Below are 19050 nucleotides of genomic sequence, written 5' to 3'. Positions count from 1 at the left end.
ACAGTGCCGGCTGGCGACCCCCAGGGGGAGGGCCTTCTCTGTTGGAGCTCCCACCCTTTGGAACGAGCTACCCCCAGAGATCCGGGTGATTCCGGATCTCCCCTCCTTCCGCCGCGCCCTCAAGACATGGCTATTCAAGTTAGCAGGACTGGCCTAAGGGTTATTTTAATTTGGTTTTAAAATAATTAAAAAAAAAAAAAATTCGAATTTTCGGTCTTAGAATAATGTTTCATTTTAATTAACATGTTAAGTTTGGTATTTTTGTATTTATGTATTTGTTTTTGAATGGTTGTAAGCCGCCCTGAATCCGCAGGGAGAAGGGCGGGGTAGAAATATAATAAATAAATAAATAAATAATAAATAAAGGTAACACAAAAAAACTGGAATTTTATCAGAACTGAAGAAGCTTCTTGGATGAGAAGTGAAATGTTTTCAAAGAAAACAAAACCCCAAGAAAATCCAGTTGCCTTTTCCAACACAACCATGACCTGGATAATTGAGAATCTCCATAGAGTTTTATCAAAGTTCTTTGTACTATGGAACTACCATAAATGAAAGTAAATATACATGTCCCAGGATAATGTTGCAGGATCCAATCTGGGTTTGGTCACCGGGACTAGAGATTTAGTCTTCTAAGCTTTCAAACTCGTGCTGGAGCCCCATCCTCAGCGAACTTCTCACACCCCAGATGTAGAACTATCATTCTGGCTACGAGTTTATTGTTATATGAAATGACTGATTTAATTCTTGGATTTCAAATTTTTTGTCTACAAAGTAGCTTTCTTACTGTTTCTTCTTTTTTAATAAATCCTGAAAATATCTGTTTCATTGATGATCTTTGCGCAATAGACCAAAGCACAAGGAGTCCAACTACCTTTGACATGCCAGTTTAGTTAATGGTTAGTGTATGGTGCAGTGTATTATGTGATCAGAGAAAATTGGGTTAACCAAATAAATTATATTTCTCTCAAGCATGGTGATGTTTTTATATATTGTTTGGTGTTGAATCAAGGAGTCATCCGATACTGTACCCTCCGAACTGGAAAAGTTAGAACATTTGAACTGAGTGTTCTTTTATCCTGTATCTCATTTTCTTCTTTTATCTGTGCACACTAGAAATCGTAACTTGTTAGGGCAATAGGCCTTAAATATTTAGTCTTCTCCCAATGTGTTACATCAATGTTTTTCAACTTCAGCAACTTTACAATGTGTGGACTTCAACTACCAGAATTTCCAGCCAGCTGGGAATTGAAATCTACAAATCTTAAAAGTTACTGAGGTTGAGAAACACTGTATCAGATTATGACCTTTTATCTCCAACTATACAAGCTGCTCGGTAATTATGGGGATTATATCAAATACGTCTGGAATGGACCCAGAATAGGGAAGGGTGAGTTTAAGAATAACAGTCTCCTTCTAATCCAGACCAATACAGGTCTATAGCAGGATTGGGCAACTATGGCCCCTTTGTGACCTATGCCCTTCAACTTTCAGAATTGTTGAGCCAGCCATGCTGGCTAAGGAATTCTGGAACTTGAAGTCCACAGGTCATAAAGGTGCCTGTTCTATAGAGAAACAATAACCTGACCAATGTTCAGTGATGTTGGCAAGTTCTAGAATTTTTGTTAAATCAACTGTTGGCTGAAAGGAACTGATTAGAATTTGGTAGAGAAGGTGGAGAGCTAGCAGGTTGGTCACTGAATCCAGATGCGAGAATAACTCAAGTTATTGAGAAGCGATTGGATGGCAGAACAGTTTGAGTAGGATTTTGGGAGGAGACAGAGAATTCTATTTAAGCTCAGTTTTACCAATCGGATACAAGAATTATTGTGGGAAAAAAGATGATGGAAGAATATTTTTTGGGGAGGATGTATAAACAAGCAGGGGGCTGGGGAACGTTTCTTCTCTGATCTTTCCTCTTGTTTCTTGCCTTTTATGCAGGTCTAGCTCAGGCAGCTGCAGAACAGCGAACTAGGCAAAGATGCTGCTGCTGATAGTTTTTTGTGGGGTATGGGGAATGACATCTCTGAAGCAGGGGGGTACAGCTTCTGCTACCTTCCTCCCCTCCAGCATGGATAGACTGTTCCAGAAGTTTAGCAACCTCTTTGAGCAAAGTCGGGTAAGGAGCAAAAGAAGAATGGTCCAATTCCTTCTGTGAACAAGTGGAAAGGAAGTTCTACTGTTGTGCAATTTTATCAGATACTTTCTAAGAAGCTTTGATGTTTTAAACTAAAGTACTACTGTTTAGTATCCTTTTAGAAAAGGCAGACTCCTCACAATAAATGGACAACGTTCTTGGCAGCTCTGAAGAGAATCTATTTTACATTCAAGCTGATGTAATAATTGTATGCAAATGTTTTGTCTATGTACTGAAGTTTACACATTTGAGCAAAATTTTGGCAAGTCCATTCTTGGAAATATTTTTGAGGCATAGGATTTCTTTGTGCACTTTTTAACTTTCATTGGCTTTAAGTAAAACTTGTTTCTCTCTATATTGTACATAAGGATCATTCTTTGCCATTTGTAGGAGGTGCTGGGGAAAGACCAATTTGATACTCCAGTTGACATTAGTAAGCTCCCCCCCAACTACCACCATGAGGAGAATAAGCAGCAGAGAGTGGGAAATTCCACTTTTTTCAGACACTATGAAATCAGTAAAGTGAGTAAGCTATAGAAAATAGGAAAGAAACATATACCTTATTTAAACATTTAAGAATCTTGGATAGCTATATTCACTTTGACACATTGATGGATGTATGCAATATGGAGCCTTAACAAATTCTGAGAGATTTATTTTTCAATGTCTTAAAGTTTAATTCTACTGGATTTTGATGAAGTCAGCTGTTAAGTTTGTATGTATTTGAAGTATTTATAACCTGTTGTCTTACTTAGAAGCTGTTAATTTTTTTGAAGTTTTATTAGTATTTATAATCATTATCTCCGTAGGGTATATATATGATCAGATGTTAGGAGATACAAATATTTATATAGCTAAATGAAATTTTGGTTCTAACACAGCTATGAATCCATCTATTTATTCTCTTTCCTCCACAGCTTCTTTATTACTCTATTAAGAACTGGTTTATGTAGTAAGCAGATTAAAGTGGTTGGGCAAACTGTACCACCAGAGTGATAGAAGTGGGATACATTTGTGCTCCCAATTTTTAAAAAAACTGTCTGCAGATAGGAAAAAAAGCAATAAGGAGGATAATTCTGATTTGGCTCACTGCGTTAGGAATATTCAGCAAAATTCAATAAAGCAAATCCCAAACTGTGCTGATTGAAATGACACAATCGATTTTATCCCTTTGGCCATTTTTAACCTTATTCTGTTACAGGTATAAAGAAAGTGCAATGCCAGCATTCTTTGGTAGTAGCTATAGTCTCAATGTCCTGCCAGCTACCTGAACTCCCCTTACACATTTGAGATTGCCATCATTCTTTGAGATTGCAATTAGCGCTGCAATTTACCATTTTCATTTCAGCAATGTCCCAAGGAAATTTGCATCAAGAGCATTATGGGAAATCATAAACATGGCTCTGAAACCTCTCTAATGCCCAGTGTGATTTCCAAGTAGTCCTGTATCCAGCAGTGCTCTAACAGGGAGTTCCAGGGAGACAAACTGCCACAGTCCTTGCCCAAGCTTGAGGCCAGCCATGGCAGGGACCTAACTTAAATGTTCTGAAAAGTTGTACTGCTTCTTTGCTGTGGCTCTCTATATAGCCCGGAGCATGTTTGAATGTACATTTCCTTAATGGTCTGCTATCTGTCTAGTTCAGACATGTCAAACACAAGGCCCGGGGGCTGGATGCGGCCCGCGAAGTGGTTTCATGTGGCCATCCTGAAAACAATGAGGGAACGGCCCCCGCTGCCTTGGCCCTGGCCCAGGCCAGCCGGGAGCCAATGTACAATTTTGTGGTGGTCATCTTGGCACTTGCCCTGGTGGACCATGCCTTGGCACTTGCCCCGGTCCCACTTTCTGCCAGAGACCCTCAGATCTGTCCCACTCCTGCCCAGGCCCCCACAGGCACCCTTGACGCGGATGATGTAGAACTGGCCACGCCCACCCAGTAGGCCACACCCACCCAGTAGGCTGCACCCACTCTGGCCACATCCACCTGGCCCCCCAAAGGCAACCGCAATGCTGATGCGGCCCTCAGTGAAATTGAGTTTGACATCCCTGGTCTAGTTTGACACCATCAAATTCTAAGGAAATCATATTGATGGAATGGGTACTTTCTTGTGCATCGGAGAGGACTGCATGGAAATTCTGATCAAAAGAGCCCATAGCCATGCAGTACCTTAGCTATTAAGATTTTTGAACCTGTATCCTTCCTCTTTGCCAATCCTATTCAATCCTATATTGTTCTTGTAGATGACTGATAACCATACAGGTGATATGATGTTTTCAGAGAAATCTTTGACCTCTGTTGAGCAAAAAGAGATTTATCCAAAGGAAGAGGTCAGTATGCAAAATACAAGCATATTTGCTTACCTTTACCTGCCAGATTTAGGCTGCTTATATATGTACTGTACATGTTTGTGTGTGAGAGGAAAAGAATGTGTGGAAGAGACAGGTAGTGTTATGTTAGAGGTAAGTAATATGTGGTCCTTGAGTCCTCTCTCTGCAATCTTTGGAGTCCTTTCTGACTATAACTGCTGAAAACAGATACGTTTCCTGTCATTCTAAGATGAAAAAACTATAAAAACTGTGGTGCAAATCTTGAAATTGGCATTATTTCATTAAAAAAAATCTCTCAAACCTTCATCCAACCGCTTTCCCTGCCTGTGTGAGTTATGTAATCTTGGTTACTTTTTCATCCTCAGCCTGCTTGCCCCAAAAGTATAGTAGGCATGACCATGTAAAGATCGGATACTTTACTGCTAGATTCTAAAATGGGTGGTGCCAGGTGTGCCAGTCAAATGAGCAGGCTTGTTATCTTTTCTAAATGACCATATTCAGTTGCAGCCTTACAGAGAACAGTGTTCCTCACAATGCTTGCCTGCCGTGTTTCCTGAAAATAAGACCTATCCTGAAAATACGCCCAATCCTGATTTTTTGGGGTGGGCCTAACATAAGCCCTACCAAAAATAAGCCTGGGGGTTTGCATGGTCAGCACAAGCGGCAGTAAGCGTGCGGGAGCCAATGGTGTCCAGCAGCAGCCACAGCCTGCCAGCCCCTTGGCACAGAGCAGGTAACTCTGCACACGGAGATGGGGGGAAGTGTTTGGGTGCCTATGGGGCGCTTGGGAACGAAGCAATTTGTTCATAACCAAGCGCCCCATAGGCGCCCAAACACTTCCCCCCTGAATGGAGATCTGACGGAAACTGGAAGCTCCATCTGCTTGTGAATGGGGCACTTGGAGACGGAGCAATCTCTGTTTGGGGGAAAGGTGTTTGGGCGCCTATGGGGCGCTTGGGACAGAAGCCTATTGAGCGCTTGGGAACGAAGCTAATTGCTCCGTCTCCAAGCGCCCCATTCGTAAGCAGATGGAGCTTCCAGTCTACCTCAGATCTCCATTCAGGGGGAAAGTGTTCGGGTGCCTATGGAGCACTAGGGGCAGCTACACCCTCTCCCCCGCCTGCCTCGCCTCGTGGTGGTGGCACAGTGTGGCAGGCCACACAGCCTCCTGCTGGATGGGCTTGTTGGTGCCGCCGCAAGACAAAGCAGGTGTTGGGAAAAAACATCCCTGAAAATAAGATCTACTGCCTCTTTTGGAGGCAAAAAAATATAAGACTGGGTCTTATTTTCAGGAAAACATGGTACATGCTTTAACAAATGTTGTAGAGAACATATTACATGTGAGCTCTGCTCTAAAGGACTGAGGAAGGCAGTGGGGGAAAAACCCTGCCAGAACAATGAAGTGGGCATTGTGATGTCATGAATCAAGTTTCACCATTTAATACATGTGCTTTATTGCATGCAAGAATGTCGGGGCCACAGTTTATATGCTTGTTTTATTATTTGTCCACCTTGTCTATTATGAGAGTTAAAGAAATTAATAAAGTGCTGTCATTTTTAATACACCAAGTACCTCTTTTAATGAAGTACAAACATTTCATTAAAATTGAACCAGACTCCTAACTGGTTAGATATGAGATAGAATAAGGTATAGGAAACTTGACTGATTATTCCTGACTTGTTCTAGGACATTGTTAGTCTTCTTTCACTAGGAACCCGACAGCAAGCTACTATATGATTTCCCAGTGAGAAAATCCACAAATTAACATACATGGATATGTTTTGGGTTTTTATTCTCATGTCTGATAGCAGGCAATGCAATACCTCTTAAAAACTTTTAAGCAAGGACCAAAGGCAATAATTTCTTTGTTCTCTGACCCTTTCCCAGAATTTGATACTAAAGCACAGCATTAGTGAAGATGATTTATTCAACGATTAAATGTAATAGCATTTGTTAAACCTATAACCATCTGTTCAACCCATTTTCATAATCAGAACTCAAGAGTCCCTTCCTTTTAGCTCCTAATTTTTTATTAGATTCATATTTCCCTATCCTAGAGTTAAGAGGACCAAAGAATTTGGATTCCAAAATCATCCCTACTCTTGATATACATTCTCTAATCATATAGATTTAACAAATTCACACAGATCCTCAGGGCTACCCTTCTCTAGGATCTTCCAGAGGAGTTGGACTATATGTTCTGGCACTTCTAGGCAATATAACTATTTTGTATCCTTATAGATGAACATTTGTTTTGGTGGAATATAGGGTGGGGATGATTAGAAATGTAGGGATTTCAGAAGACACTAATACTCCTGGTCCCTCATTTTTATTGCTTTTTTATATCCATCTTTCTAGGACAATAAGTCAATGTCTAATGAAGAAGAAAACAGTGCTGAGCCAGAGAGAACAACTGCTGGGCTTAAGATCTTCAAATTAGGTTTCCCTCAGCTTCGGCCAAAGCTAACTTTTTTTATTTTTCGCTTGCCCCAGCATCTTAAGAGCCAGCAGATGCCTGAAGCCAAACTGGTAAAGGAAGAGCCAATCAGTGATAAGAGGCACAGATTGCTGGCCATTCGGAATGGGCTTTTAGCAGCCCCTCATCCAATTAAGAAGACCCTTCCTGTGACCCCAAACCACAAGGTCATTCCACGAAAGCGTCATTTCCTTTTTTTCTGGAGGAAGATATAAGGCATTAGGAACATATAAGGCATTGGGAAAATTTATCACCTGGGCCAGTGCAGTGGAAAATGTTCTAGCTTCCCAAATATTTCTATTGTCACATCAAAAGTTTAAAGTGAGGTTAGTCCTACAAAAGGGGGAAATATTTCCTTCAAAAATTCAAAATAAAAGTTATCCTTTTGAAAAAGCCCTCAAAGATGAAATAATGTATTTTTTTAAAAATATCATGATGATGATGATGTTGTGTCCAGCTCTTGGGCAATTCTATGGGCCAGGTCTTTCCACATCTTGAGTTCTTCTATGTTCTGGCAGGCGCCAGCTTCAATGGTGGCCAGCCACCATGTTCTTTGATAGCCTGGTTTCCTTTTACCGCTAACTCTTCCAAACATCCTCATGGTAACTGCATGAATCTCTGGGGGTACATTGTATTCCAGATGACAGGCATTGCAACTAAGTAGACACACCACTTAAGATCAATCAATCAATCAGAATAGATGACACCATTTGAGGGATAAAATCTGCAGCACACCTACAGTATCCTCCTTGATCACATCAAACAGACCATAGAAATATACGATCCCTTAGATAGCCAGGCCCTATACCATACAGTACTTTAAAATTGAAAATCAGCAACTTTAACTGCACCGAGAAATCAACTGGTAATCAGAGCAGATTGTGAAGCAATACAGGTAGGGTCACAAGTTCATGTGCTGCTCCTACCATTACTTGTGCTGTTGCATTCTAGACCAGTTGTAGCTTCTGGACAGTCTTCAAGGGCAGTTCCATTGCAGTAATGCAATTGTGAAGTGGCCAGGCCATGACTGACTGTTTGAAGAGCCTCACAACTCAGAAAAAGGTGCAAATGTATCTGTGCAAAGCCCTCTTGGCCACAAGTGCCACCTGATTTTTGAATAGGAACTGAGAGTCCAAAGGACCCCAATATTGTGCCCTATGGGACACAATCATATGGAAAAGTACCATCCCATTGAGACTTAAAAATGGAATTGTATTCCTAGAACTGATATGTTTGTGTGTGTATGTGGGGGGGGGGGGGAGAGACAACCACATAGCCTTTCCAATATTGAGCCTGAACCTGTTCCTCCCATCCAGACCCACTTAGCTTCCACATATAGAGCTACGACTTCAACAGCACTGCCTAGAATGGTACAGGATTAAGACTTAGAACTAGATATAATCTGCTTACTGATGATACTGGATCTCAAAACAATGGATGACCTCATCTGGAAAATTCTTTGTAGATGTTAAACACAGTGCTTTTTTCTAAAAAAAAAAAAAAAAAAAGGTGCCGGAACTCACACACGTCATACAACCCACCTTGCCTACCCTACAAGGTTCCATCCAAAAAAGGTGCCGGAACTACGTTCTGGGCGTTCTATGAGAAAAAAAGCCCTGGTTAAACAGAAGGGGAGAAAACATTGTATTCTGCAGTACTGCCCAAATGGCGGGCGGGCTATGGGCTCGCTCTCTCCACCCACCATCACTGATTAGAATTGGCAACAGAGAAAGGAGAACCACTGTAAAATAGGGTTTCCCAACCTCAACCCTCAAAGTCAGTCCAACACGATACCATGAAAGCCAGAGAGATCAAGGAGCACAAGGTGAGATGCAGTACCTCTTCCTAATTTCACAGATTATCAGCTAGCATGACCAATGCGGATAATTATATTTTCCTTCATTTTTTGGTAGCTGAAATAGTGATTACTATTACTACTTTAGGATATGTGTTAAATATCACTTTGAGATAATAGTCTATATAGTTAGTGTGCTTCTAAATTAAGACCTCCTAGGTAATGTTACTGAAATCATGTATGTCTTGATGAAGGGGGAAGTCCTTTCTTTATACATATCTTTTCTTTTTTCATTGTTTTTCTCTGCATTCTTTTCATACTAATTAGTTTGCATTGGGTTTTGTTTGCATTTCCAAACTTTAATAAAATTATTTTAAAATACCATCAAGATCTCCTGATAAAAATGGTTTATTCTGAACTACTACACAGACTGAGTGCTTATCTGCACAGCATGAGTATGGCCCACTCTTTTTCAAGGACAGGAATGCACAGCGTGTCCTCTATCTACCCTGAGAATGCAACTTTCACCCATCTTTTTCTGCTATGCATCAGGAATGTTTTTCAACCTGTTCCAAAATAGCAGAGCAGATTTGCGCTTCATTTCATTGTACTCAAAGACCTCAATTCCATGGCTCCTCCAATTCCTGATTTCCTGTATTTCTTTCAATCTGAATTTCTGGTGAATGTGTATATGTGTTTTCATCTTCTGAAGAAACCTTGATTGACGAATCCCTTTTTTACCCTTTCAGTTCATCCGTTGATCGCTTTTTAAAAATAAATTAATTAGTAAAATATTGAAAGACCAATCTCATTTCCACTCTTCTTCAGTGATGGAATAGTGAAAATATCAACAGAAGAAAATATTTGTAGCTCAAGATTGAACTGTGGAAATGCTCTCTGAGCTTAGTGGTTCCAGGACATGTTTCATTACCAAACTAGGTAACATCAGTGCTAGAAGTCTAATCATCTAGCACTGATGATGTTACCTATTTTGGTAATAAAATGTCTGCAAGAAAACCACCAAATTCAGAGCATCAAGGACCCCACAATAGTAAAAAGTGAAAGGCTGGACTTTCTTTCCTTCTCCAGTAAATTTTGCAAGAATTTTGCCAGTTTTGCCTTAGAGCTCTTCCTTCCCTGGGGCCTTTCTTGGGCTCTTCCCCAAATAACAAGAAGAATGATAAAACTGCTTTTCTTTTTATTGGTCTAAAAGTGGATGTCTAAATAGGAAGATACCTAGTATGAAGGATAATCAGCACAGGGGACTAATACAAAAGTTATATCAATGGGACCCATATGACTGAAAATTCTGCCCATGCAAAGGTGGGAAAAATTTTAAAAATTCAGGAGAATCAACAAACCAGTGCTGTTTTAAGACTGTCTGGACAAAATTCCAGGCCATCACTCGTGAATGGGATTTCTTAAGCAAGCTTTATTCCTGGCTTTTTTACACATAGTATATAGACTTCTCACTGGAGAAGGGCCTAATACTGGGAAAGATTGAGGGCAACAGAAGAACGGGACGACAGAGAATGAGATGGCTGGATGGAGTCACTGAAGCAGAAGCTGTGAGCTTAAATGGACTCCAGAAGATGACAGGAAGGCCTGGAGGAACGTTGTCCATGGGGTCACGATGGGTCGGACACGACTTTGCAATTAACAACAATATAGACTATGTAATACTGCAGTGCAGAAAAGCATTAGGTGACAGTAAAATCTGCTAGCTGACCCATTAACCCCATTTCTGGATCTAAAAATATTGTCCGGAAATTCTATCATGATTCCAAACAATAAAGTGCTGCCCTTTACAAACCGCAATTTTACTATAGTATTAGTGCTACTTATTGCTGAAGGAAATAGCAACTAGAGTATGATTTAGAGGCACATTCTTTCTACAATTCAAATATAACGTATAAAGTAATTGATAATCCACTTTTATCCCACAATATTGATCAAAACAAGAATGGGGGATGGCTATGACAAGAACAGGCCCTTCGTATAGGTAGTCTTCAACGTACGACCACAATTGAGTCCAAAATTTATGTTAAGTGAGAAATTTGTTAAGTGAGTTTTGCCCCTTTTATGACTTTTCTAGCCACATTTGTTAAATGAATCATTGCAGCTCTTAAATTAGTAACACGGTTGTTAAGTGAATCTGGCTTCCCCATTGACTTTGCTTATCAGGTCACAAAAGGAGATCACACGATTGACTCCAGGACACTGCAAGTGTCATAAAAGTGGGTCAGTTGTCCAGCATCCAAATGTAAATCACGTGACTATGGGGATGCTGCAACGGTCGTAAGTGTGAAAACTGGTCATAAGTCACATTTCTCGATATCCTTGTAACTTTGAACAGTCACTAAATAAACTGTTGTAAGTCGAGGACTACCTGTACTGAAAAAAGACAGCTAATCCCAATAAACCATTTTTCTAGAAACTCAAACAACTGTACTTTAAAATAGGGCATTACTTGATCCTGCCTTATACTTATGCTTACATCACCAAGTGAACTATTGGACCCCCCCGCCTCGAGCGGATTAGGGTCTCGCATTTTCCAGACGCTGAGGGAGCAGCATCCGCCATTATCTTTCCTTTGGGGTTTTCCCGCCTTTTTTTCCCAAGCGCCCGGAAGAAGGCGCGCGCCCCAGCCTCCATCTCGGCTCGCGCCTTGGATGAGGAATTGTTCTTCCCTTTTCTCCCCTCTCCCCCCCATTTCCTTCTCTGAGGGAAGAAACTTCTTTCCGTCATCATCGTTCTTTACTTTTCGCCGGGCGGAGAAACGCCTTTCTCACCGTGAACTCCTCCCTCTTGCTGTAATATCAGGGGTCCTCAACCTTGGTAACTTTAAGACTTGTGGACTTCAACTCCCAGAATTCTGGGAGTTGAAGTCCACAAGTCTTAAAGTTGCCAAGATTGAGGACCCCTGCTGTAATTAATCCTTCCACGCCGTGAGCAAAAAGCCTTTCTAGGGTGGTAGCGTTTCAAGGACTGCAGTACTCGGTGGCTTGGCAGTTCCAGGGTTTCCCTGTTCAGTCGATTTAACGCGGGCAGATTGCTACCGGTAATAACGTTGCAAATTGTTTGTCAGACAAACCAGGCTGCTTTCTTAACTGTTCCCAACCGAACCTTAATAGTAATCTACTAATGCAACATGTGGTTCATAGCTATTAGCCCTTAAACAGTGCCTTGTGAGCTATAATCTTTATTTATATAAGACCTCATTGACTTGAGGACTGCTTTAAATTTCCCTGTCTTCCTAAACGAACAGCATTCTAAAAGAATGATTACATACTACCATTTCCTTTAAAAAAAGGGGGGGGTCTCAAATGTCCTAGAATCTGCCATGTATAGTGGGTTGGATTAATTGATCGATTGATTATATGCCACCTATATTGTCAAATTTTACCAACCACACATGGGTTGGAAATTCCAAATCATTTGGCGAAAAGAAATAATTTGGGCAGATGTCTTCATATGGAGACATTAAATAATTCTAACTTCATATTATTTATTTAAATACGTCTGAAGTTGTGCCTACTTTATCCTGGGAACAGTTTATTCCTTTTCTAATCCCCCTGTGTGTGATGAGAAATAAATAAAGTAATATATTTGTTTCTTGACAGTGTGACACACTGGGAAATCTCTTCCAATTGCATGAAAACATCACAGAGTGTCCTATAAAAGGGAGAAAAGTATTGTTCCTAATTAGGGGGATTTATTAGTACATATTCTAAATACTTCTCCACTTCTAACCATATAAGGCCTAAAACAGACTTGTTGCACAAATGTAATATGATGGTATACTAACCCCTTTTCAAAGCCAACCAAGACATGAATGCTGTAACAACTACCAAAAGCATGAAAGTAAATTCCAAAATATTGATTTTGTAACATTCACATTTTAAATGTTTATCAGGTTTTTGCACAATGAGTATATGGGAAGATTTGACGTAACCCAATTTATAAATGAGTTTTATTTGTGGACATTCCGTTGGATATTTTATTACGTCCACAAAGCCTATTGTGTAATTAGCTAAAGAGGCTTCTTTTTTATAGATTTTAGGACTGTTATGGTTTGTTTGTTACAAGACGATAAAAATGTCAACTTTTTCCTGTGAAGGAACTCTATTGTAGATCCAAGCTTTCGGTGAGGAAGTACTTGTTAGTGATGATGGATCATGCTTATAACAACACTCTTGAGAATAGAGCAGTTGTGCAATTAACTGCAGTTTTGTCAACAGATAGTAAGTATTAGCTATTCCTGAAATTGTTAATATTATAGCAGTTTATATTTATGAACCATTATCCCTTCCTATTTAACTCTATTAAAATTAATGTATATTTTAGTTTTTATGACAAAGTTCTAGATACAACTGGCTGCCAATTTCACTTGAATGAGAAACATTCAGTAAGATACCATTATGGCAGTTGGATGAGATATGCATAGGACAGTGATGGCGAATCTTTTAGAGACCAAGTGCCCAAACTGTAACCCAAAACCCACTTATGTATCCTTGGGTGCCGGATGGGCGTGGCCCATTGGGTGGATGTGGCCCGTTGAGTGGGCGTGGCCCATTGGATGGGCATGGCTTTGGGGGTAATGGCAGACTGGGTGGGACTAAAAAGTTCAATCAATCAATTCCAACTTTGCGAGATCTTTTTTTTGTGAGATCTTTTTTTCCCCGTGAGAAGTTGAAATTGATTGATTGATTGAACCTTTTTTTTTTTTTTGCACACGGCGGTGGAAGCCTAAAGCAAAAAAGGTTTTATAAAACTCAGCTGAAGGCCTAGGACAGGGGCGATGGTGCAGGTGCCCACAGAGAGAGCTCTGCGTGCCACCTCTGGCACCCATGCCATAGGTTCGCCACCACAGGCATAGGATTTATTTGGGTTATGGATATGCAATTTTTGGGAGGTCAGTGACCTCTTGTGACTACATAGAGACTCTAAGCTGATTCCCTGCTTTATTTCCCCCCCTGGCTTTGCCAGTTTCTGTTCTACAGCACCTACATAATTAAAGATTTCTATTTTTTGCTCATACAGTATGTTGAGTCAAAAGAATGTTTATTCTTAAAGCTATTGATTCTTTAAATACAGAAGTATATCTAATTTATTTGCTACCAAAATTGCACAATTCTGGCAACTTGTAATTATAAAAATATAATGCACAAAATGTAAAAAATGCAATAAAATTAAACTTGAACATTAAAATAAACAATAGTAATTTTTAAAATGCGATGGAACCAATCCATATTAGGGAATATCAATTTTTCAAAAGCCCTTTAGAAAAACTCTATTTGGCAGGGTTTTTTTTAAAGATAGTGTGACATCTAGAAGAAGTCTATTCCACAAAATAGAGCCCTTAACAGAGAAACTGCTTCAGGTCTCTCCTAGATTTCACCTCATATATTCTGGGAACCCTCAACATATACAACCAGTAGAAACAAATTGGGTGGAAAGAGATGGTTCTGCAAATAAAAGGAATCAATTATTTAGGGTTTTAAAGGGTAAACCAACATTTTCAGTCTGGAAACCTATTAGAAGCCAGTGAAGCACCCACAATATAGATCAGAGGTCCCCAACCTTTTGGGCACCAGGGACCAGTTCCGTGGAGAGAGGTTTTTCCGCGGACCGGAGGGTGCATGGTTTTGTGTGCTGCCTGCATCTCATGCATGGGACTTCGCTTGTTTGTGCGGCCCAGTTGCTGGCATGCCGCGGCCCGGTACTAGTCCACGGACTGGGGGTTGGGGACCCCTAATATAGATGGCATGTCCTAAAGGTGCTTTTTCAAAAGGCAACTGGACTTCCTTGTTTTTCTTTGAAGACATTTCGCTTTTCATTCAAGAAGCTTCATCAGTTCTGACTGGATGATGGGGAATGGAAGAATTTATATTCCTTGCAGACAGCTGGTTATTTGCATTCTTTTAGAGAATTGTTGAGGCCACTTGGAGGTTTGTCTGGCCTCAGGGTCACCTGAGTAGTGTAAATGGGTATGGAGCCTTGGACACAGACAAACCTCCAAGTGGCCTCAACGACCTTCTAAAAGAATGCAAATGATCAGCTGTTTGCAAGGAATATAAATCCTTCCATTCCCCACCATCCAATCAGAGTTGAAGAAACTTGGATGAGAAGGGAAACATCTTCAAAGAAAAACAAGAGAGTCCAGGTCTGGTTGCCTCCTGAAAAAAGCACTTTTGGGATAACTAAGACCTGGATGACTGAGAATCTCCATAGGCATATAGATGGTATGGTTATATGGTTACATTCTGCACCAATTCCAATTTTTAGGTAGTTCTCAAAGCAAATTTAGTAGTCTATCCTTGTGATGAGGGCATGAATGAAAATATCATTGCCATAAATATTCACTCAGAGTGTCTATGTGTACTAGACGAAGCTGGGTTAAGGCCTCCTTGATCACAGCCTCCTATCCTAGCAATAGCTTGGAGTCCTGAAGTGTCACAGACCTGCTCTTTCAGGAAGAGTGCTACCCATTCAGAATAATTGTTGGAACAGATAGAACTAGATTGTCTCTGGACAAACAGCAGCTGCCTTGTTCGAGTTCAATCTCACTTATTTTGTCCTGTCTAGGTCCTCACAACTTCCATGTACTGAAACAAAATAGTCATGACATCTGTAAAGGTATTCTTGTAATTTGGAAACAGAAAGCAAAACATGGAAAATGAGGGATATTTCAGCCTTAAGAAATAAGCAATGGTTTAATCTTAGGAATTTATGGAGATGGGGTAGGGCACAGAGAACACATCTTAATGTACTTATTAACAATTGATAATTTTTTTAAATTTAGTTTTCAAAATAAGTAAGTTATTCCTTTCCCCCCGAAATTAAACTGATTATGTGTGAATCTTGCTTCTTTGATCATGTACTGCTATTGGGGGTTGAAAATATCTGGCTCATTCCAGAATACAATATACCACTGAGTCAAATCAGCATTCTGATGATATCAATCCTTGAACTGATGGATGATTTCATACTGATATTAAACAGAAGAGGTAAAAGGAAATCCTCTCTGGGAATATCAAGGGAGTGCTCAAGGGAATCACCCACAATAAAAAGTTCCTCCAGTTCTCGATCCTGGATATAATCATATGGATAATAATATGACCATCGACCATATTATGATAATATAATCATAATATGGTCAATGGTATTAAATGCAGCCTGGAGATCAAAGGACCAGGAGCAGCTCACTCCCTCCAACTCTTGACATAGGTAATCAATTCCAGCAATTAAAGCCATTCCAGCCCCGTGTCCAGGTCTGAACCCTAGACTGAAAACAGTTCAGGTATTTCATTGCCTCTAAAAGACTTTACAGCTGGAGCCAAAGGATCTTTTCAACACTTTCCCTAAAAAGGAGATGTTGGCAACAGTGGTGATGTATTAATTAGCAGTAGTTCAGATACTTTTTTCCCTTTTTTGACATGTAGAGGCTATATATGTGTAAACATGTGTATACTCAGAGAAAGTATCACTGAATTCAGTTTGATTTATTCCCAGGGGCAAATGTAAATAATAGAACATCCTAAGATTTCCTATGTATGTTCCAAAAGAAAAAGGTAGCAGTATTTTTATACAGCTAAAAGATATAGAGTTCAGAATCAGTTATACCTATGAAAAAGTTCAGAACCACTGACCATAGAGATCCAGTTAAGATTTTTCTTCTTTGATTTTTTTTAAAGAGAGAAGAAAGGTCAAGAATAGATTGAGCAAATCTTAAGAATTACATCCAAATTTTTATTAAATGTAACTTCCTAATTCCTTAGCAATGCCACGGGACAGCATTGGTATCAGCAGTAAGAATATCATTTTGAATGCAGGCCAGTACTCGGAAGAACATGTTCTAAAATGCACATTCAAAGCATGTGATCCAGAAGAAACAGGTAAAAAGCTTTTTAATATCATTTGTTAAGAATTTTTGAGAATATAATGATGTGCCATATTATTTTACCAATGTACTCAAACAGAAAATTTAATCTCAGTTTAATGGGGTTTTATTTAATGGTAGTCCTTGCTTAACAACTGGCCTATTTAGCAACTCTGAAGTTACAATGACACTGAAAAAGTAACTTTACAACTGATTCTCATACTTAGTGGCAGCATCCCCATGGGCACATGATTGCCATTTGTGCGCACAGGCAGCTTCTGACAAGCAGAGTCAATGGAGAAGCTGGCAGTAAAATCTTAAGTCGCAGTCATGTGACATCTCACTTAATAATCATGTTGCTTAGTGACAGACTTACCACTCTCAATTGTTAAGGGACAGAAAGTTCCAGTTGTTAAGTGAAGACTACCTGTATTTTTCTAGTCTTAGATCTTGCTAGTCATTATCCAAGTATATCTTCATTCTATGAGGAATACAAGCCTGAAAAACAAATGAAACCTAAAACGATGAAGAAACTAACATATAATTTTTCATGCTTGTGTAGTATAGCAGCATATACAACAGAGTCCAGGCTGACAGCAATTTTTGGTTAGATGCAGATTCTCATTCCAACTGGTCAATTCTGTACTAAAATAAGTTTTGTAAGATGGGTAGGTAAAGGGCATTCAGGGACTTAAGTCATTTTGTCACTAGACTTAAAGCATTTTCATAGCATCACTCAGCAGTTGTTGAAGTGATGTAGGGTCTTCCTGGTAGCTCAGTAAAAATGCTATCCACCAGTCCTTGAGGTGACAGAAAAGAATGCTAACATAAATACCCCATTACAGTCCTTATTCTCCCATAATAAGGAGGTTTGTGAATGCTGTCTTTATTGTGGGCCAAGTTAAAAAAACCAGTGGATTCTCTGGCTTCATTTTCCTTTCTATCAAATTTTTACCTGCTAGCACTGGGGTGTCAAACTACTGGCCCACAGGCCAGATGTGTCATGGCGAAACCACGCCCACCCCATTGCCGGCAATGGAAAAAAAGTTGCGATGTGTCGCTGCGAGTTTGACACCCCTGTGCTAGCAGAAGAAATATCTTTCAGTCTGATGTGAAGTGTGGAGAGTTTGAATGGGTACTTAGAATTACAAGCTTACCCGCTTGTTAAGTTGTTTAGGAGAGGGATTTCTCTCAATGGTCCTTTTGCAACCCTTTTCTGCACCTGGGACCTGTCACATTATTTCTTCACATGTTCTAGTGCTATTTTGAAAGAATGCTACGCCTGAGTTCAGAAATAGCCCAGCTGGTAGGTAAAATATAGGAGAGGGATGCAGAGTGAAATGGGATGAAGTAATGCTAACAAGCACACCTTGTCTTTAACTATTCTGCAAGGGAATAGTTGGGCCTGCAAAAAGGACCAAGGAGTCCATTCTGAATTTATCTGTTGTCATTTGCACCCAGTTGTAGTCAATAGCTGGATTAACTTGCATAATTACACTCATTACCATAGCATCAAAAATTTAGTAGATAAAAGTAGTTAAATTGGAAAAAATATGGCCGCTACGTAAAACTTCAGCAGTCAAAAAGCCAATGTAGTCCTGGGCTGCATCAACAAAAGGATAGCATCAAAATCATGAGAAGTGATAACACTGCTTTATATCACACTAGTGAGGCCACACTTGAAATACTGCATACAGTTCTGGTCCCCATGATACAAAAAAGATGCTGAGACACTAGAAAATGTGCAGAGAAGAGCAACAAAGATGATAAGGGGTCTGGAAGCTAAACTGTGTAATGAACAGTTGAGGGAGCCCGGTATGTCTGGGCTATTGAAGAGAAGGATTATAGGGGACATGATAACTGTCTTCCAGTACTTGAGAGGCCGTCACAGAGAAGAGCAGAGTGACTTATTCTCCAAAGCACCAGAGTGCAGGAGAAGAAGTAATGGGTGGAAGTTTTTTAAAGAGATATCCAACCTAGAAGTAAGGAGAAATTTTCTAATAGTGAGAACTATTAACCAATGGAATAGATTGCCTCCTGGATTTGTGGGTGCTCCATCAGTGAGGTTTTCAAAAATAGACAGGAAAACCATTTGACCAAGGAAGTATAAAGCCTCCTGCCTTGAACAGGAAGTTGGACTAGAAGACCTCTAAGGTCCCTTCCAGCCCTATGGTTTATGTTGTATGAAACTACATTTCGGATAACAAAAGATCTGTAATGTATTCAGTGTTGATAGAACTAGCAAACAACATATGGCAGAACTGGCTCTTTCCCAGTTTAAATCAGTCTGGGCAGCACAGTGCTCCTACTTTTTCAAGAGAGCTAAATCTGATCAATATGTAAGATCTGACAAATGGGCAGATTACTCTGTGGAAGTTAGGTATCCAGTTTAACTCAGCCTTTTATAAAATAGTCATGGAAGGCAGTACTTAG

The 19050-nt window shown here is 39.9% G+C and overlaps 1 protein-coding gene across 1 annotated transcript in view; it reads left to right on the top strand.

Moving 5' to 3' along the window:
* Positions 1-2071: 2071 nt before the first annotated feature.
* Positions 2072-19050, top strand: part of LOC114922225 — a 42946-nt gene continuing 25967 nt past the window's right edge. Inside the window, exons 1-5 of the mRNA XM_029283023.1 lie at positions 2072-2119; positions 2528-2659; positions 4377-4595; positions 12856-12979; positions 16517-16633. Of these exons, the coding sequence (XP_029138856.1) occupies positions 2072-2119; positions 2528-2659; positions 4377-4595; positions 12856-12979; positions 16517-16633 (640 nt within the window). The remainder of the gene's footprint in view (positions 2120-2527; positions 2660-4376; positions 4596-12855; positions 12980-16516; positions 16634-19050) is intronic.

This window comes from Protobothrops mucrosquamatus, unplaced genomic scaffold, assembly GCF_001527695.2.
Source record: "Protobothrops mucrosquamatus isolate PMUCROS unplaced genomic scaffold, P.Mucros_1.0 scaffold8, whole genome shotgun sequence".
NCBI lineage: Eukaryota > Metazoa > Chordata > Lepidosauria > Squamata > Viperidae > Protobothrops > Protobothrops mucrosquamatus.
This window is presented reverse-complemented; position numbering and strand designations above follow the sequence as displayed.